Source organism: Centrocercus urophasianus, unplaced genomic scaffold (assembly GCF_019232065.1).
Source record: "Centrocercus urophasianus isolate 14NV4802_14NV808 unplaced genomic scaffold, USGS_Curo_1.0 seq_10, whole genome shotgun sequence".
NCBI lineage: Eukaryota > Metazoa > Chordata > Aves > Galliformes > Phasianidae > Centrocercus > Centrocercus urophasianus.
In genome coordinates, this window is record NW_024884142.1 from 40,659,736 (window position 1) to 40,681,406 (window position 21,671).

The 21,671-nt window shown below is 36.7% G+C and overlaps 1 protein-coding gene across 2 annotated transcripts in view; it reads left to right on the top strand.

Moving 5' to 3' along the window:
- Nucleotides 1-21,671, top strand: part of NT5DC1 (5'-nucleotidase domain containing 1) — a 117,801-nt gene that overhangs the window by 77,405 nt on the left and 18,725 nt on the right. For both annotated transcript variants that reach the window (XM_042809893.1, XM_042809902.1), the window contains exons 7-9: nt 157-331; nt 2,433-2,530; nt 21,105-21,223. In XM_042809893.1, the coding sequence (XP_042665827.1) occupies nt 157-331; nt 2,433-2,530; nt 21,105-21,223 (392 nt within the window). The remainder of the gene's footprint in view (nt 1-156; nt 332-2,432; nt 2,531-21,104; nt 21,224-21,671) is intronic.

The window sequence follows — 21,671 nt, forward strand, 5'->3', positions numbered from 1 at the left end:
TTTTTTGTTTATATTGAGTTACAACCCAGGGAAATCTTTAAACTTTGTTTTGCCTTTTTTAAATTCTATTGTTTGCACATGAAAGGATATTTGTTGTGCAGATTAAGTGGTTTGTGACTAGGGTTGGCTAATATATTATTTTGTTTTAATTTTTAGAGGACTGTGGGACATATTTCCCAGAAGTGAAAAATCATCCAGAAAAATACTTACGAAGATGTCCCAATTCTGTAAAAAAGTGGCTGAAACAACTGAAGAGTGCTGGGAAGATTCTGCTATTAATTACCAGTTCTCACAGTGATTATTGCAGGCTCCTGTGTGAATATATTCTTGGGTAAGTGCAGTGTCCATTTCAAATAATATTTCCAGATGCCAAATGGAAATAAGCCTGAGCTACAGGAAGGTTAATTTTCCTTTCTTTATTTGTTATAAATTATTTTTATCTTAAGTTTCTGGTAGGTCTATCTCTAGTAGCAAGGTAGTCAAGACAAAGTAGTTCATTTATTAGTTTGTGAGCTTCATCTGGCCCACAGCATAAATATCTTACATGTTTTCTGGGCATCATGATGGATTTAAGACATAAAGAAAAATCTTCAGGCCAACACCTAATGGAAGGCAACATCTGAATACCATCCATTTTTACAACGTTATCTGTGCCTCTCTCATCATAAGTGCCAGCAGTAGTTATATTTCTCTTCTTTTCACATTAAATCTGCACAGAAAAACTTACAAATACTTCTTCCTCATAATAGCTTCCACAAGATGGCTGTGCATGAGGAATGTGCATTTGCAGATCACAGCAGAAAAGATAAAACAGGTAGTTGATTGCACTTGGCAGTCGGTTGAGATTTGCAGCTGCTGACAACAGCTATTTTTTACCTGTATTTTTTTTAACACAACTGGTCAAGTCACATTCAGTGAAATGAAGCAGAACTTACACCTCCAGAAAGGAATTAATCAGTGATGCTAGTGGTTAGGCGGGTAACATGGTGAAACTAGTGAATCGAAGAAACAAATGTAGTACAATGTGAGCCAATCTTGACTATCTGGATATGCAAGGAAGCAGCAAAGTGAATACAGCAGTACAGTTTAAAAAAAAACACAGGTAAACTGGAAAACAGAGCAACCTCCCAAAACCAGTCCCACCAGTATCACTTGTCTATTGTTCTCTATGGGCTAAATGAAGCATCAGCTGTATCAGTTCTCACTGCTTTGTATGAATATTATGCATTGTCATCTGATGGGGTAAACCCACCTCCTTGCAAAAAAAAAAATATTCTTCTATTGAGAAAGTTGTTTGTGAATTAACTTTTTAATGTAGATCTGTCTAGTGGTTTTCTGAACGAGAATTTGGTATAAAACTAAAATCATTAGCAACATATAATGATTTTGGCTTTTTTCCTTGGTGAAATATGTTTCAGCAGTTTTCACAGAATCAAAGGGGTGGGAAGGAACCTCTGGAAATCATCCAGACCAACCCCCTACCCACTAAAACAGATTCTCTACAGTAGGTTGCACAGGAAGGCATCCAGGCAGGTTGTTAATATCTCCAGAGAAGGAGACTCTGCAGACACTCTGGGCAGCCTGTTCCAGTGCTCTGAAGGCAGCAGTAGAGATCCTACTTGAAACATGATAGAGAAGATTGGCTGCCTCTCAAAAGACAGAAGAGATACTCTGCTAGAAGAATATTGGATCACTTTGTCTCTTTTCTCACGAGTATATGATATTCTAAAATTATCTTTTCCAGTGACTGATCAAAACTGGCTTCACAGACATCTTCTGGAGTAATAAGTACTTCACTGTCCATTAGATCTTACTGAAGTATTTTTTTGTCTTGAAAGTAATTCTAAACACTCTGTTACTCTTATTTACTCCATGCCTCCTGTATCAAATGACGAATCTCTACTTTCTCTAGCTGCTTTTTGTACCACTAGAATACAGTCTAGGTTCATATATACTATCTGTTCTTTTAACCTTAATTTTTCCAGGTTAACTGCATTTTATTTTTTTACATCAACCCTTGTGAATTGCTTCATTTTCCTTTTTTTAATATTTCTTTTCAGTTAATTAATAGTACATTTAAAAAAAAAAAAAAGATGGAAAGTGGAGATGTGTGAAGTTTTCACCACTTAACAGTTCCAAGATAAGGACATTATTTTTAACTTATTTTCAGTTTCTTGAAAAAGTTCCCCTTTTGCGAAGAAATTGCTGTCCACCTAAAATCAGCAGTGAGAATTTAATAATAATTAAATAATAATTATTTAAATATTTAGCAAATATTTAAATAATTTAATAATAAATAATAATAATTACACTTTTCTATACAGAGAAAAAAAAAAAAAACACAACAGAAGAGGATGCTTTAGTGAAGTTGTTGTACTCGTTTGTCAAATCCTGAAGTGTGAACACTGAATTTAATTTCCTTTGCTTTCCAGAAATGATTTTGAAGAATATTTTGATGTTGTGATCACAAATGCTTTGAAACCTGGCTTTTTCTCCCATACTCCAAACCAAAGACCTTTCCGAACTCTTGGTAAGTTGCAGCCATGACTTCCTTCTCACCTTCTTGCATCTGTTATAAAGAAAAAAATATGAGAGGACTGAACCGAACAAATAGTCTGAACAACATATTTTGAAAATGAAGCTTAATACATAAAATGGATTCTACACAAGACTCTTCTAAAGATATTAGTAAAAAATTCTGTTAAGACTGAGGAGCACTGAGAAATTAAGATTTAGAGTGAAAAGGCAAATCTGTGACAGAGATTAAAATGGTATTGATGCTCAGATATTGCATCATTAATAAAAAACTAAGAATCTTATTCTTTGCTGAGCATAATATAACAGAAATACTTAAAGATTTAAGAATGGTACAAATAAAATTGCAAGGTTAGAGGAAATTATTTATGATGGAAATCTGACAGTATTAAATGTGTGTACTTTGGTTAAATCACAACACAGTAGGCAAATGGAAGTGCTACTGTACTCAATTCAGTCAAAATGTTCTGAAACATTTAGCACTTTTGACAACCTAATTAAGAGCCATTAGGTAATTAAGGTTGTAAAAAAAAGTTTGACAAACAGTGTTTGTCAAACTACAAGTAAGAACAGAAACATGGCTGAAGCCAGTTAATTTTTCCATATTCTCTTCAACATCAAAAATGATTAAAAGCTGCTTAAGAATTAACCTTTGTATCCAAAATAGGATACACCAGCATACATTTTAGTATTTTATGACAGGAAAATCAGCTGTTGTAGACCAAAAGAAAAACTGGCTGTGGAACTTTTATGGTAAAATTAAAACTAGCAGTGGAAATATATGTTAAAGCTGCATTTTAATGTTTCTTCTATCCACATAGGAAAGTTAATAATAAAGATGTTAAATGAAACCTTTAAAGGTTTAATACAACTAGGAAATTGCAAGTTGACAATTCTAGAAAAAATATACTTAGAGAACTATTACTATGGAATGGGGAAAATAAAAAAAATATAAAGGGTAAAAAAAGCTCATTTCTGTAAACATTTTATTTAACTGCATATAATGCAAACTGAAAATAAAATATAATCCACTTTGGATATTTTAAACAATCTTATTAGCCTCATTTCCTAAGGAAGTCCTGCTGTGTCGCTGTCGGTAATCCAGCTAGCAATGTTTGAACCTTTTGGTCAGTTTCAGTAAATTCAACAGACAGGCAAAAATTTTTCTTTGCAACAAGGTCAGAAGAGGGGAAAAAGACTTTGCATTACTGTCTCCTTTGAGAAATATTGTGTAGAATTAGCTTAATCACATTGTGTGACTGTAAGTACCAATTTTCATGAAGCTATTTCTTTCTCTTGCATTCAGACAGAAGTAGCATTCCCTGGAACCCTCTTGCTGACTCACTAGTTTTCATTCACTATGTTCTGGCATTGCAAATCTTTGCTCAATTTGCTCAAGTGAGGGTTGCTCACTCATTAAAATGTATCACTATACTAATAGATAAGTGGCACAAAGGCATATAAAGCCATCAGATAAATAATAAGCTGTGAGTGGACTTATTTTTAATAAATTTGTATTTTATGGACAGTAAATAGCTTTTTCTGAAAAATGAACCTGAGCATTTAAAGCAAAGAATTATACTTTGGAACAAGCTGTTAGAGACACGGTTTAAAACAGCAGAATGCTTGTTTAAGACTATGTGAATTTTAATGAATAGAATAATTATGTGAGGAAATGTCCAAAATAATAATACACTTTTATAATGTATCTTTTGCTGCCCTCCTTTTATGTTCCTCACAATAAACATACAGCTTCAGGGCAGGCACTGATAATTTCACCCCTTTGATTTGCCCATCTATTACAAGGTCAAATGTTATAAATGTATTTAAGGCAAAAAATATGGAATGTGTTTTTTAATTTCAAACACCTCAAGTGTTGTTGCATTGTGAACTGGAGATGAATTTCATTCATCCATCAAAGGATTTTTGCTGCAGATTTATTAAGAGGAAGTCTTTGAAGCTTACAGAAGGGAGTAAATTCTTTGCTGTGAATGATTTCAAACAGGTGACTGTGTTCAGTAAACATTTGAAGGAGGACAAGAAGCCGGACAATGTGACAAAGAAGTCATTGTCTAGAGATGTGAGATCGGATAACTGTTGCACAGAAATGTTGTTGTTGTTTTTCAGTTGGCAAATCATTTTAAAACTAATCCGCTTAGAACAACGAAAATGATTTTAACTGTGCAATTAAAAATGCATCACTACTTCATCTGAGTTTCAAGACATGCACCATTTTAAGAAACCGAAACACAGTTTGAAGTCTTAAAAAAATCGTGTGACTACTTTTTGTTAAAGCGAGGCACTGAAAAGCACAGTATTTCACTATTTGTTTAGCATAGTTATCTTTCAGTGCACCGTTCTGTTAAATGAAGGAGCAGCTTATACATATCTTTCTAGCTTTCTTAACAGCTACATTTAGTTTTTCCTGGAAAAACAGTTTTTATACTTAGGTGTGTCTTAAGCACATAGTTTGTGAGAACAGTATTGTTCCCATAATGCAAATACTCTATAATTTATCTGAGGTACTTGTTATTCAGAAGGTTGCTTTTTCTTCTACAGAGAGAAATTATTTAATTGAGTCATGGAAGTACTAGTAACATCTTGAGCTATTAGATCTAAGAATCTGGTTGATAATGTTTGTGTAAATCCCACATTGAGAGTGCAGAACTTTCTACCTTTACTTTCAATTACTACATCTGTCTTAAAAATAATATAAAATTCCGTGGTGGGCTTGAAGGAATACAAATAGCAAATATAGCTGTGGATCATCTGAGATACTGCAAAACATCAAGATTTCTGTAACGTTTGACAGCAGAGCTTTCTGTTTATCGCTTGCTAACGAATGTTAAATTACTGTCCTGATGGCCAGTTCTGATATTGCCAGAGATATTGTTTGGAATGCAGAGTTAAAATGGAAATGCTAAAGATAGCCCTAACTTCACTGAAAACCTTCTTTAAGTCTGTAAGTACAGGGTGTTCTCACTTGATCCTGAATAGAATGTTTATATTCTTTATTTCCAGCTCAGAAGCAGTTACTGTCTTTTGGTCAGGTTTTTTGATCAGCTAAGGTTGTGTTGCTGGGATTGTTATATGTTCAGTGTTTGACTGTACAATGAATATTTTAGAGTGTATTTGACGATATATCTTCATATATATGTGCACAAACATGCTAGGCCAAAAAAAATCCTGCATATGGAGTAGCAGTGGTTGCAATATATTTTTGAGGTTGTGTGCCTTTCTCCAGTGCCCAGAGAAGCAAACCAACTCTCCTCCTTCCTGCAGGGAGTCTTAGGTTTTCATAGCCCACTTTCAGTTACAGTTCTAACCTGGCTACCTTATTCCTGCACTTGAATTCCTGTCCTGCTTATGTTCCTTCTTGTACATGATGTAGCTCCCAGTTTAGCAAAGTCTGTTAGTCCTCTATTTTTTTCCAATTCTCTTGTTTGTAACTGCCATTTTAACAATTCAGCTGCTTCCCTCAGTAATTCTTCTCAATCCTTCTAAAAATATAGGAAAATGCTAAGAACTGAAAAGATAAATTAGGAAAAAAAAAAAATAAGGGGCGGGATATAAAATGGCATACTTGTAGGGGGAAGACAGTCTAATTATTATGGCCTGCAAGACTTCATAAGAAAGACATGGTTCCATGTCTGCATTTTAAGCTTTCTTCTGCAACATCTGGGCTTGATTACTGCCGAAGGTGGGATGCAGAAGTGGGTGGAGAGTCAGGATTGAGCCTGTACAGCTATTTTTATGTATTTGTATTGCAAGGCATTTCAGGCCCAAGTAGTGGAATCTGGAAGGAAGTGGCTTAATTTCCCTGGATGTTAAATGTGTAAGCCATATTATTTTTCATGTCATTCTTTTTATTTGAGACTTCTTTCTTTAAGGGCAGGAGAATAGCAAAATACTACCCTGTAAATAATTTTCAGTACTTTTAGTAAAACTAAATTAAACCATTAAAAATATGGAAATTTTGAAACAGATGGTATTGCACCTTTATAAAGGAATATAGCTTTCAAATATTCTAGCATCATTCACTTGCATAGTTCATGAAAGTAATAAAATTCTTTTCATGCAGGTCTCATTTAGAAGTTCTATGTAGTGCATTGCCACTGTTCACCACATATTTTCTGGGTATTTTGTAAAGGAAAAGGGCACTTGTAACTGACATAACCTATTTTTAAACTCTGGTTTACAAATTTAGATCTTTTTATACCTTTTGACAGTATGATATGAAGATTGAGCCTCTCCTAATTCTCTAATACCAGAAACACACCCTGTATCTTGCTGGCAGAAGGGGGTCAGCTATTTTAAGAGATGAAATATCTGGTTCTATACCCAAGACACCAGTAAGAAGTAATTTCCTACTCTTTTCTTGACTGGAGATTTATATTTTATCCGTCATTTCTGTGGAAAGAGGAATGTGTTTTTAGGCAACTATTTGGTTGCCTAAATAAATGATGAAAGGCTTCGAATAATGAGATCTTCATAATCAGTTATAGATTCTGACAGTTTTTGGTTTTTATTCTGAAAACCAGAAAAGATTGTGGCAGTACCTCATAAAGACGATGCCTTCAGCTGAAGTCCCTCTTTGCAGTTTGATCAATGCCTGATTGCATTTGCTTGAAAGCAACTTAGAGCTCATTAGAACAGCTAGAAACAAAAGCAACTTCCCTCCTTTGTTCTGGTAGTTTCAAAGTTTTGGTGGTTGTTGCCTCAGAAAAACAAGTGTTTAGAACATTTTGATTTCATGGTAGGGATATCAGGGTAGTGGGAAATTGAGGAAGTAATTTTTATTGCTACTTGGAAGCATGTAATAGAATCACAGAATATCACAAGTTGGAAAGGATCAGTTGGAATGGACAAGGGTCACTGCATCCAATCCTAAGGACTCCTGTCAGTATAGCTGTGTTATAAAATGATGCAAGGGGCAATGCTGCAGTTTGCACTGTTTGTATATGTAACCACTATTACAATGACACAGTTAAACCTATGTAATTCCTGTAAAATGCCATTGAGTAGTAGTGGATGATAGCCAAAGAACAAGGAAGCCAAATTTTCCATGACAGTACTCCCTTTCATGGTAATCTGAACCATTCCTTTCTGCTGAGGGAAGGAATGGAGGGATTTGGTTTAAATTTTTTCGGGAATGGGCTTTGCTAATATTTGCCTCAGAAGTAGTGGGAGGCCAGATTGTCACTGAGCTGTTTATACATACTTGCCAATTTTGTGGCCAAGTTTAGTTTCTGTTTCTACAGTTCTACAAGGACAGCACTGCACTGCCCTAACTAAGACTGTACATTTGGAGCTTAAATCATGCTGGAATGTCAGCTGATGTCCCCTTCTAACATGGGTCATGCATGGCTATCAGCTGTCTCAGCTTTTGGATAGGGGATTGGATGCTGTCTCTCAAGCATCTTTGTCTGATAACCCTACTGTACTAGCCAGAAGAGCTACCAGGCTAATTCTTCAACATTTAGTCTGTTTCCCTGACTGAGATTTATGCAATCCCATGGCAGTAGGAATTTCTGTCCTGTCTGTCCTGCAGAGCTCTGTGAACAATGCAATCTCTAACATGTTTGAGTATGACTTAACATTCAAAGAGTTTTAGTCTGGATATATAGTTTTCTCAGACACTACATACCAGAAAGGAGAGAACTGGTCAGTCAGTCCCAGCTCAGGGAAAGGCTGCAGTGTAAACTTATTCCTTATTAGACAGCAGAGAGGTCACACAGGAGAGCCTAGCTACAGATGACCCATCTACTGTAAATGCATCCATGAGACATTGTACCCCATTGGCATTCAGTGAATTCAACTGCAAGACATAATTTCAGAGGAAAATAGGCCCCATTATTTCTACCACAGTTCACAAACATCACGTTCTTTATTTAATTTTTTTTTAATAAATATTCTTTGAAATAAGGCTTTTTTTTGTTGTTGTTTCTGAATATGAAGATAAATGCTGAATTGTAAGATACATTCTACAGTGCCTGTTCTTCTCTAAAAATAAAAATAGAGTAAATGTGTCAAGCCAAATTCTTCATATATTTGTAGAGTCTTCAAAGCAGCTCAGAAGATAAAAGGAATAAAAAGTTATTCATCCAAAAATCAGAACACTGATTTTTGTTTGAAAGCTGCAAAGTGCTTCTGTAGCAGCAGGGGTTGCTTTAGCTGATTACTTTTGATAATAAATACTATGTTTGGCACTAAACTGATAAGAATATTACTGAAAGCCATTTCAAAGAAAGCTAAAGCTCCTGTTTTCAAAAGCTGGATATAAACAATATTCCTTTTGTTAAATGTGGAAAACATGTTTAGCATAGTTGCCAAGTACTCAAAAAACAGAGTTCTTTGCCTGTGAAAAGTGTGTTTTCATTTTTCAAAAGGAGCTGCAGTGATTAGCACTACTGCAAAATGCTAATTATTGATTATATTATATCATATTCAAGGCCTGAATAAAACTCAAAACCCTATTCTTTAAGGTACTGTGCAAACACCTGATAAGAGCCAGCCTCTGTCTTCATGGAGTCCACGGGCAGGGCATATAAACATATAAAAAATGGCTGAAAAAAAGTACAAGCTTTTCTGTTAGTGCCAAGGAACTGAAACTCAAAAAGATTGAATGACTTACCCATAATCATATCTCTGGCAGATCTGAATATCTAATGTCCTAATCCAGAAGCAGTGAAGAACTGTAAATTTTTTGCATAAGAACTTCATCAGAGTCCTGACTGTGAAAATCCTTTTAGCTCTTTCCAAGATTCAGAATGGTGAAATAAGATAGAATAGAATTGCAATTAATTCTGGTGGATTTACTTTTTATGGTTCAGTGATATATCCTTATGAGTTTAAGGAATTGGTACTATTAACTTGCTGTGTTCTATACTGACTTTTTCAAACAATGCAAAAATTATTTAGTAATTATTTCAAGTTATTGAAAGCAGTAGACTAGAGTACCATTTTGTTTTGGAAGACAGTTCCAAATCCCTGATTTCTTAAAATTGGATAGTGGTTATCAAGTCATGTTTAGGTTTAATTTTAGTGGAAGTAACTGTCTTCGTAGAGAAGTGTGACAACTATATTCCTGATTTTATGAATGAAGTCTCCCAAGCTTGTATATTTAGAAAAGTTTACCAAACTTCTAGGAATTATCTTGCAGTCTTTAACTCATAATGATGCTTTAAATGTGGTTGATAAAGAGGTGATATCAGTATTTAGAAGAAGCAATTAGAAGAATTGTTTTAACAATATCATACAATGATGATGTAAACTACAAATAGAATTAAATATATGTATATAATGATATTTCAACACATAAAACATGTGGTAGGAAGGTTATTAGAAATCAGAATCAGTAGAAAAATTCTCAATCATAATTTTGAACTCATTTTCTATTTTCTTCTATTTCAAAATTTTATCAGAGAATGGAACTGTGATACAGTCCCATCTGGACTGTACCATTAGTACTAGGGAGATAAGGTACAAAAGTTCTCATGCATAGGAAACCCAATTCATTCAGAAAAATTCAAGATATTTTTTACAGCAAGATGAGCTACTAAGGGCCTGTCAACCCTGTTCTCTTTAGATATTGAATCCCCACAGAACTTGATCATAACTAACTCTGCATTTTCAAAGCCAAAACCAAAATACCTTAATGACCAGTTCATATTTCAAACACAGCTATGCTCTGCAAACAGACTTCTGTGCATTAAATAAATTGTTCTCCAACACCTGAATAGATTTATTAAGAGGAGACAATTTCTTATTCCATTGTATCTGAGAAAATGTACTCACATGCAAGATTTAGAATCAAAGTAGTCAGTACTCTAATACTTGTCAGTGCTCCAGTGCCTAGTGATGTTGCTGTTGCCCTGTCCCTGGAAACATTCATGGCAAGGCTGGAATAGACCTTGGGCAACCTGATCTAGCTGTGGTGTCCCTGTTCGTTGCAGGGGAGTTGGACTAGATGGCCGTCAGAGGTCTCTTCCGACTCTAAGGATTTGATGATTCTACTCAAAGCACATATGCACCATGGTTGTAGTCTAATAATAGGTGATGATGAAAAAGACCTGGGATTTATGGGAACTCCTTACTGATTGTGAAGACACAATACATTCTGTAGCGTAGTGGGCTTTGCGTAACTAACTCTTTCTGCAACATTAGTAGGACATTTTCTGAAACAGCCTTGTCAGTACTTATTCTTACAGTTCCATAGAAATACTGAAGGTTTGAAATGTAAGCTCATTCAATTTAGTTTACTGAAGAGAATATTATGATGTAGTATTAATGATCAAGTAGCTTGTGGCCCCTTTACATCAGATACACAGGAGCTCATGCTAGAATAACAAAATATTTGAAGAAAGTGTATGGATTATGTATACAGACACCACCCAGTTCTCAGAGTAGGAATTCTAGAATAGAACAATTATTATTTTTTAAAATATTCCTTCTGGTTATATGAAATATTTATTTTCATATTCATTCTACTTCCTAGCATGCATAAGAGCATCCATCCAGAACTGGGCAGCAAAGTCAGAGCTAAGTTAGAAAGTTCAAAGGGTTGAAAGGAACATTAGGAAAACAAAACATATGTAAATCAGTTGCTATTTTGGGATTAGGGGAATATGTATTTCCTTCTGAGCTCTTCTGTGCATTTCTGATAAGTTGGTTGAACAAATATGTTTTATTTTGTCCATAGAATAGAAAAGGTCCAAGTGGAAAGCTTGTCTCACACAGATTCTACTTCTCTTTACAAATTAAATATTATGCCCTTGATGTATTAGTTGGCTTCTCTTCTTGCCAAACCTGTAACTGAGAGATGGGTAGTTTTCAGATTTTTTTGCCATTCAGTTGCAAGCTTCCCCCTTAAGCAAAAATTGTCAGATAACTACACTGAAATGGTGATTCCCTAGGCTAAAAATCACAGAGATCTATTCTGGGGAGGAAAGAACAGACAAATCAATCAATACTAGGAATGGATGCAGAAACCAGTATACATGGAAACTAACCCAGCTGTCCATCATTTTTTCTACATTACTTAACTTGACAATGAAGAACTAACACTGAGTGGAGAGCTGTACAAATTGCCCAAATGGAAATTCCAACACTGTAGGGTACATTAGTCCCATACGTGACTTAATGATGCAGTCTGCAGTGGCTGTGCTTCTTGTCGTAGACCCTTTATGCTGTGTCTCTGCATCTGGAGCGGAATCCAAGCTATGGGGCACTGTGTCCTGAGCATAGGCCTCCAGGGCTGACTGAAAGTCCCAAGGAACCCAAAGACAAGTCTTGCAGAAGTGGCACAGGCTATATGTAAGAACCATGTCTTTTAAGCTTACAAGTGGATTAAGGTCTTAGGACACCACAGAGCATCTCAAACCCACTCAGTGAGTGGCATCTCATCCCACTAGACACCAGTAGTTTAGCAACTGAATTGAACCAGAGAGTTCATAGCTGAATAGAAAGTTGTGATCTGTGTAAGCCTACTCTCATGCCTGCAGAATTGTAAAATTTACCATTGCTTTAAGATTCAGAGGAAATGTGTGAGTTTGGTTGGTGGACTTTTAGCTTAACCTTCATATAATAGTCCTTAAGCCACTGGAATTCCACAGTTAATTTTCAGATGATTCCTTGCATCATGGGTAGATTTACCAATATGACTTAACAGGGGAAAATAATTATTTGGCATAGATTACATATGTGTAAGATAAAAGTGATGAAAGAGGTTTTATATTATTTTTTCTCTCTCTCTCTTTGTTTTCTTCTTAGACAGAAAACTTCAAAGTTACCTTGTGGTTTGATTTTTCATCAGTTTGGAAATTGGGATTGAGGCAGTTTGAAGTAGAGCAAAAATAGAAGTTTGTGTATTGTACATTCCTGGCAGATGGGGACTGGCAACCACTGCAGAAAGCTTCCTTTCAGTGTAGTTTTCATGAAGGTGCTGGTTTTCATTAAGAAGCTTTAGAGTTCTCTTATGTGTTTTTCCAAAATTTGAAGCTTTTATTAAGGTTAGTTTGTAGAATTGTTTTTCACGGAAAGCACATGTTGCTTTTTGTACTGCAGGCATCAGATCTGCTATTGGAAGCAAACAGTGAAAGAAGCTAGTTAGAAGACCTGGAAGTTTAGTGAGAGCGCTAGGGTAAATCATGAGGAAAGCCTAGTCTGAGATCTGGTCTGCTTTGATATCATAGAATCATAGAATAGTTGGGTTGGAAGCGACCTCAAGAATCATAAGTTCCAGCCCGCCTGCCGCAGGCAGAATCATCAGCCTCTAGTACTCTAGTACTCAAGTACTAAATCAGATTGCCCAGGGCACCATCCAGCCTGGCCTTGAACACCTTCGGGGGCAGTGCATCCACAACCTCTCTGGACAGTCTGTTCCAGAACCTCACTACACTCTCAGTGAAGAACTTTGCCAACATTTAATCTGAATCTCCCCTCCTTAAGTTTAAAACCATTCCTCCTTGTCCTATCACTGCCCATATAAAAAGTTGATTTCTCTCTTGTTTATAATCTCCCTTTAAATACTGGAAGGCTATAATGAGGTATCTCTGCACTCTTCTGCAGACTGAACAAACCCAGCTCCTTCAGCTTGCCTTTGTAGCAGTGGTGCTTCAGCCCCCAAACATCTTCATATATCATATGTCATACTGTATGTCATATCATTTTCATATGTTATATCATCTTCTGATATGACACTGAATCTCTGCCCCAGTTTCCAACTTCTAATTCCTGAGGCTTACTTAATGTTTATGAAGTGCTTGGGATAGCTGCAAAGAGGTAAAAACTGCAATAAATAGCAGGTATGGATTTACTGTACACTGGGGAAAATTTAGGTGGGTAGAGAACTGACTAGCTCTGTAGTAGCTCTGCTTCTACCTCCTTGTATAGGAAAAATAGAATATTGGAGAACACAGAGCTGAAAGCTCAGGAAAAGGTAAAAGTGTTGTACCATATTCTTCTTCACCCTCTTTGCTCTTCAGTTTTTCTCTGTTACTCATGTAGGAGTCCAGACATCTTAAACTTACATGTGTATACTGCATGTCTTTCCAGGTAGGGTTTGCGATCCCAGGACTTTTTCTCTTCGTCGGTAAATGTATTCATTCTGAACTGATTCTTATCTGCTGCAAAAAGGAATTTACATATTGTTACTGTCCACAGATTCCAGGTGTCTCTGTGATATTGCCAGACTAATGCTGAGCATTCCAAGATGATTATTTTTTCGGCACTAATAGTAGCGGGTGATTTTATCTGTGAAATTCCTGCGTACGGAGATCTGGCACAGTGCTCTTGATTCTGAGAAACAAGGTAAATCGCATGCTCATATAGACACAGGGTGGTTTTGCAAACCACACAAAGTGCACAGACAAGGAACTGCAGAATTATAGGAAGTGCCATGGGGATCATTTCTCTTTCACATCTTCAAAAAAAATCATTACTACAAATTTTTCATGTCAGTCTTCCCACTAGCGTGCCTAAACTTACTTTGCCAGAAAGTAGTAGTTTCCTTTTGTCCTCATCATCTCCAGCTCTGTTATGTTGTTCTGAGATTTACAGTGATCACAAGTTCACCTCATAGAACATCTGTTTCCTAATGTTTGGTTTTTTTTTTTTCATTTAGTTTATTAAATTTAAAGTTACACTGTATCTCAGTAGGTTTAATACAGTTTTTAGGAACAGAGTTTCTCATTTTTTATCATCCTAATGTTCCCTGTTGTTGAAGACACACATCTGGCTGTGGAGCAGGCCTTAACAAGCATTTGAAAACTGTCAGTTGTTATAACCTTGCCACCTTCTTTGCCTCTCTTGTGAATTCATCCAGTCACATATGTCTACAAGGCCATAACATTGTCTCCAGACCTCAGAACTGACTTCACTGTCAGTCACGTCCTGCCCATAAGGGTGCAGGAAGGTCACTGTTGTTGGCAGCTGTCCTTGACAGCCACGGAGGAAACTGCCATGGGTTTGGTTGGGGTTGCTCTCTTTGTAATTGCTGAGGCAGAGGGACAGCCTGAGTCAGGTTCTAATAACCAGTCTGTAGCCATCATATGCTTCAGCAGATATTAACAGGCAGATTTATTTATTTCAAGATCTATCAATTGTTTTGCTTTTTGCATACAGTTTATGACTTCTAGGTAAGGAGTTCAGCAGGAGGTAAAAAAAGAGTTAATACAAGTAATATAAGTTTTCACAAAAGCAGGGGCAATAGAAAATGACTATGTCTGTGATGAGGAATTTGCCTTCATTTTCTGTATGTCAGTTATACACCTTCTTCCATGTTTCCCAATTTGTATAGATCTAGTTATCTTTTCATACTGAAATAAGCTGTACAGGCATACGATGTGTCTGCAGGTCTTCCTTCCAACTTTTCACTATCTACTTGGAGTACAAGCTAAAGAAGGTAGTAGTATGTATCCCATCTGCTCCTCTTTTTTGCACATACTTATGCGTTAATAACAGTATTTATGTATAGCTGCTCAACTTCAATAATTATTCTCTTTAAAAGCAGATATTTTAGAGATTTTGAAGGAATAAAAATCAAAAGCCCTTGCAGCAGTTTCTATATTGCTGTATGCTGTATGGAGATATGCTTCTTCAGAATCAAACTGTCTATTTACTTTATCTAATATAGTTTATACCTGAAATTTTAAAATATAGGGGAAAAAAATATTTTTGCTGAAATTTAGGATTAAAGAACTGCTGGTCTTTTTATTTATATTTTTCCTTCTTCTTTTAATGTCTGTGGCCCAAATAAATGTAGGGCAGGAAACCTTTCCCCATCATACTGCAGCGTCAATTTTTTGTGTAGAAAAGTATGCTCCAAAGTCAAATCCCAGCATGCCATATTTTATTAGATGCTGCTAGAGAGACTTACAGGGTTATGATAGCCTCCATGATTGCAATCTGCAATACACACAGATACATTGTGTGTATTTGCAGATCAGAATGTCTGGCTGATGGGCCTCATCTTGTCATTGATGCTTCCCTCCAGTTTTCCTGAAAACTTCAAGGAATGCTTTTCTTGGCCATCTTACCCTAAAAACTGAGTTTTCCCATATTGCTTAGCCAAAATCTAATACTGTCAGCCACATCAGCCTGAGAAGAATGATGATTCTCCACAGCCGCCCAACTCCACGCTTGTGGACACAGTCCAAAATAGCCTAAATCAGTCTTCTCACAATGCTCTGGTTAAGCCACTCCGGTTTAGATCAGCATGGTTTCAAAAGTAAAGAACTTCTTTTGAAAATATTCCCAAATACACCTCTTAGCATCCGAACTGGGCCAAGGGTCCTTTGTCTTTCCTTTTCTTTATGCCTTCAGCATCCTGGAGCAGCCCTTCCTCAGAGAGCAATACAGCCTGCAAATTTTCCATGGCTGGAGCAGATTCCTTCTGAACATGAACATGGTAGAAAATGAGTCATTACTGAAATCCCATTTCCTGAGAATTAATTTAGTTCATATTGATTGTAACATGGAGACCCAATACTTCAGCAGAAGAAAGGATATTTTGCAAATGCCAAATTTTGGGTGATTTTTTGGTAAAAAAAATGCCAACTTTTTTTGTAAAGTACATTCTATCAAGAAAGATTATGGTCAGTTGCTTGAACTAAACTGTATGTTCTTTAAATTATTGCATGCTTTGTTTTGTTTTGTTTTCTCAATTACAATATCTCTCCTAGCTTATTTGAATTTGGAATACTTCCTGGAAAATCTTGTCTTTCTCCATAATTATGTAGGGATCTCCAGGAGAACTAGAATAATAATATTGATAGGGACATTTGAGGACATTTATCCAGATATTGAGAGTTCCAATTTTCTCATGTACGAATCTCTGGAATCTTCTTACAAAACTAATGAGGTGTAGGATTTCAGAATTCAACAATTCTGGGGTGGAAATTTATTTCTTATCTTGCCATTTGGCACCTCTCCAAAAATCCCTATTTAATTAATTGAATTCTGCATTTATTTCTCTCTTATCTTTCCAAACAAAGTTCTCTGAGTTATAAGTACAATTCATAAAACTATGAAAAGGCTTCAGCAAATCTTTGCATGAGCTATAATTAGAAATGAACTTGCAGATGAATCGCCTTCCAGAAATAAGGGAAAAAGGCCTTGTTTGTACTTCATCATATCAATGTTTTAAATAGAAATGCTTTGTTCATTAGCCAGACTATTTCTGGCTATAAAATTAATGCTTTGACAGATTTGAAAATAAATTGCTAAATCTGTAGTGATACATTTTCAGTTCCTGTAGCACAATAATCTTTTTTTTTTTTTTTTTTCAAAAGAACCTTACTTGCTATAAAGGAAATAATGATTTTCTTACAAACAACGAAAACTTCAATCTTGTCTCTTCATATTGTAATGTTTAGCACAATTAATCTTTAGCACCAATGCAGATTTCAATCAAAAAAAAAAAATACTGTCTTGAAACTGGAAATGTAAAGCATTTTATATATGTGTTTCATTTCTCTATGGAGCCTGTGGTTCTTAAATGCCCAGGACAATTTGAAAGTGCACATTTTCTTTTACTTTCATCTTATCAGGCCATATAATTGAATCCTTAGCAGGTTTGGTAAGGACTACTCAGGTGCTGTTGCACTGTCCATCACCTGTGGTGTCCCTCGGGGATGAAGTTTTACCAGCATTCTTCATGGAGGATGTGGTCTGTAGGGAAAGTCTACAGTTTATCTCATCCCATCTCATTGCCTTTAGAGCTGGAAGAAGCCACCAGAGGGATTTTACTTAGCCGTGTCTTGTCTGTGATGTGGTTTTCTGCTCTGAGATACCTGCTGAAAAGGAGGCCTTGTACTTCTTAAGTGAACTCAAAATGCCATCCAGGATTACGCTGTGCCAGAAAGCCAAGCTGGAACATAATTAGGCTCTTATATTAGGCTCAGAATGGCATTGTTTTAACTTGCAGAGGGACATGTGACAGTGGTGGGTCATAATATGCATTTTTTATAAGAGTCTCTTGCAGTTGTAACCAGAGCCTCAGTAAACACATCTGTGCTAAGTGCCTGTGTGTAGTGAGAGCCTGTGAGAGTTGCTCCTCATAAGGAGGAGGCAGGTCAACCATATTCATGGGAGGCAACAGAGCCCACTGACATTTTTATTCCATTGCACAGTTCAAAGGAACAAAAAATATCAGTAGCTTAATGAGCCTAACAAAGTTTGTACAGAAACTCCCAATTAGGAGTATCAGGAGAAAGACAGGAAGGCAGAGGAACAGGCTGTCAGGGAGCTGCACCACAGACTGCAGTTAAACCTCAGCACAGCTGAGGCTGGCATCACGATCCAGAATGCAAGTATCCATAGGCTCCCTGGCAACTCTCTGGAAGGTTGTTGTCTGGCTGTGACTGATACACACCGTGAGACCTCCAGCTCAAGCAGCAGTGTGGGGGTGGCCCTGCAGGTGAGCTGGTGGGAATCCACCTCAATGCAGGCCCACACCCTGAGTTCACATTCAGTGTGGACATAACCTCAAGACCTCATGTGTTCAGGCACCCATCTAGGCAGGTAGGACCAATAAACAGAGAGCATGCTGCAGGGAGCAAACATGAGCAGTCGTTCCAAGGAAGCCGTTCTGCGCCAAAGTAAATTACCGACAGTTGTCATTTAAGTGGGAATAAGCTTCAGTGATTGCTTTTTGCATATTTGTTTAGAATGGAACCAGATGTTCCTCAGCCCATGTTATAAACTTCCAGTGTGTGTTTAAGAAAATCAGAAAAGTAGTTTACTGAGTCATATTAGTGAGTTGGTGTATCTGAAGAACCGTGTCTGCTTATGGTGACTGAGTTACATTTCTGAATCAAAATATATTTCCCAAGGTGAGACCCAGCAATATTCAAATTGCCATTCCTGCAATGTTAATATAGCTCCAGCATGAATAAAGCTTTTGTTGCCGTTGTTAAAAAAGGAACATTATCTGCCCTTCAGGAAAATTGCTCTGAATCATTGTTGAAGTTTGGGTGAGTGTATTACTAGAATAATTTTCTGGTTTTAATAATTTTAATTTTACCTTCTTGATGCTTTTGCATTTCTTGTTGTGGCATGCTTTTAGTCTGCAGCCAGAGCCAGGAATCCAGGCTGCAGTGATATATTAGACTTCAGAAGGAAGCAAGTTGCTCTATCTAAATCATCTAAGAAATTCTTTTTGGTTATCCAGTCTGTTTGAAATTGTCAGGACATCTCCCTTTCTGCCCAACTTCTAAGACCTGAAGCATTAGCATCCCCGCCTATGTGTGTGTGGCTTCCTGTTGCAGTAATACTCATAACAGTGTTCTGACCTTTGAATGAACTTTTAAGAATCAATAACAGCAAGATAGAAGAAAGGTCAGCAGCAGATTTCCTCTTGTCTAACTTCAGCCAAAGTTACACTGGGAATATCTGAGATGTATAAATTTGGAACTATCGTAATCACGTTTATGCTGCACTTCTGCAGGAAGTATATAAATTTCTTAAGCACTGTCATGGAGCTGCTGTTGCATGGAAATAATACAATGCCAGAGTCAGTTGTGTCATTAATGGTTTTTAAGCTATTGTATATTTTCACGTGGCAGAACTACCACAAGAGGCCTTAACAGCCAGTGCTAAAGAATAATTTTCCTGACTATATTTTGCCACAGGGAAAGTGGAACTGGATTAGAAACCATTCTCATTAGTGACTTGCTGCTGCTGAAACACCTTTAAAGTGTGCATTTCTTCTCCTTTTGGATTACAGAAGTACAATTGACGCAGTTGTTGCATATTTGAGCTAGCTGTCTGAGCACAAGCAGACATTGTTCAAGATGCAAGGTCTGCCTGTTCAAATACGTTATAGTAATTTCTCAGTTTTCTAAAGCTCTTTCCAAAATCAAGATTTTTCCTGTAATGAATTAAACATAGATGTTGTTTGCTGCCTCCACATACTGAGGAAACCAAGCCTTGTAATTTCCCCTAATTTCACTGTCTAAAAGTGAAGTTCTAGTTTAATTAAGCATTTTACTTCTACAGAGCTGGCACCTCTAGAAAGTGCTTATTGCACTCTTTTGCTTACCAAGGAAGCCTGGCCAACTAGTTTAAACTGTAACTATAAATTAAAGTCTGACTTCAGGATGCATCAAGTTAAGTGAGATGAATCCCATAGCTAACAGTGACAGTAATGGGTCTCACAGAGTGAGAGATCTACCTTGTAATTAGAGTCAATTTTTTCAGCCCATGCTGCCCGTGTCTTCCCATAGAATCAGTAAAGCAGAGCCTTATTCCAGAGCCACCTGGTGCTGCTGCAATTCATAGAGCTTATATCTGTAAATTCACTATTGCAGTTATTCTAAAAAGTTCACATCAATATCTCTGTTTTTGTCTTCTATTTTCTTGACTGACTAAATGGAGAGATCATTGTCATAGATAGTGATAGCTATAGAAACCTTTGGTGGCAATTCAAAAGAGTTGCTTTGAGAAATGCTCTTTTTCTGCATCCATGTTGTTTGAAAATTGTGTCTACTCATTCAGCCAGCCTAATAGAAAAGTCTGAAAATGAATAGAAAATAAAGCAGATTTGCTGGAATCTGACAGCTTCCATTTGATGAAAATTTGTTTGGTCAAATGTAATTTAAAAAACAAGAACTGTAAAATGAAGGAGAATTTTTAATGGCTGTTATTTTACTTAATATCAATTTTCTCAAACAGAACAAAGGAAAAGACCTTTTCACACATTCTACATGAACTGTTAGCATCAACTTTGAATTTCCTTATTTCTTCATACTTTATAAGATATCCTTAATATACAACTGTTTTGTCTGAGAATAAATCTTGTGTTTATTCAAATTCTTAGATGTGTAATATTAAAAGATTATTTGCTGTCTTTCTCTATGTATCTCCTTCCCTTTTTTGTTCTTCTTTTTTCCTCTTTCAGAAGGATCAATTAACTTTGCCATGCACGTCTTTAGTGCTCTTAAACATAAAGCCATCTTGTAAATTGCCCAAAACTGGATCATGGCTGAAACTGTTCATTGCATGTGCTGAGGGTGGCTAATGTCTGAAAGAACTACCTCAGCCTGTTTCATTGCATTTATGTCAGTGTTTGAAAGTGGCGGCTAATTCTGGGAAAGGAACACGTTCTTACAGTCTGCCCTCTCTCAGAGTTTCGCCTTAGATTTGTAGCATCTCCTCCATCAGTCTGCAGTGTGATTTTCTACCTTTCTTGCTTTCCTTAGGAGGCAAAGCTCATGGCTTTGATTCCTTAGCTCTTCTGTAGCCCTCACAGATCAGGCTCAACTGCTGCTTTCCTCACAGATGTCAGCTTACTCCAACTTCTTTTTATTTCCTGCTTGCTGAACAAGATAGTGTATAAGGTCATATCTTAACTGTGACTTTATATCCAAGCTGTCCCCAGCTACTAAACATCTGACTGAACCCGTAGTCAGTACCAGGACTTGAACCTCTTGCCAGACCCTGGCGTTGTTTTCATGTCATGCTAGACCACATTCTCTAAGCAGTGAGCAGGCAGCTTCTCACAAGTCTTACAAATACAGGAGCCTGTGCTGCTCTTACTAACAGCAGGCAATTTTGCTTGGTGATTCCAGAAAATGATGAAGAGCAAGAGGCTCTGTTATCACTGGACAAGCCCGGCTGGTATTCCCAAGGTAATGCTATCCATCTTTATGAACTACTGAAGAAGATGACTGGAAAGTTGGACCCCAAGGTATGTTAAAAGTGGAATTAAATCTTTATAAAGACATTCTGTTTCCGTATAAATATCATCAGATGATCTTGCATTACAGTTGATGATGTGATAAATCATTAATTTTTGTTCTGTATACACTGCTTTGGGGTAGAACAATTCCATTACGTATCAAATTTGACTATTGCATCCATTTTTGTTGCTTGTGTTTAGTGAAATGACCTATCAATGCACAAAGTGATAGACTCACCTTTGTTAGCTTACTCCATATCTTTTCCAACACACAGTATTTCCTATCTTGCTGTTTGTGAAAAGGTCTGTGCACGCTCCCTGCTCTAAAAGGAAGGCAGGGCATGCAGTTACTACTTCTTCGGATGTATGACAAAAGCTGCATCAGGAGTGACCAAATACAGCTAAAGTTGCCTGCTCCTTCACTGTCTTCCAGTAACCAACTATTTATCATTTATTT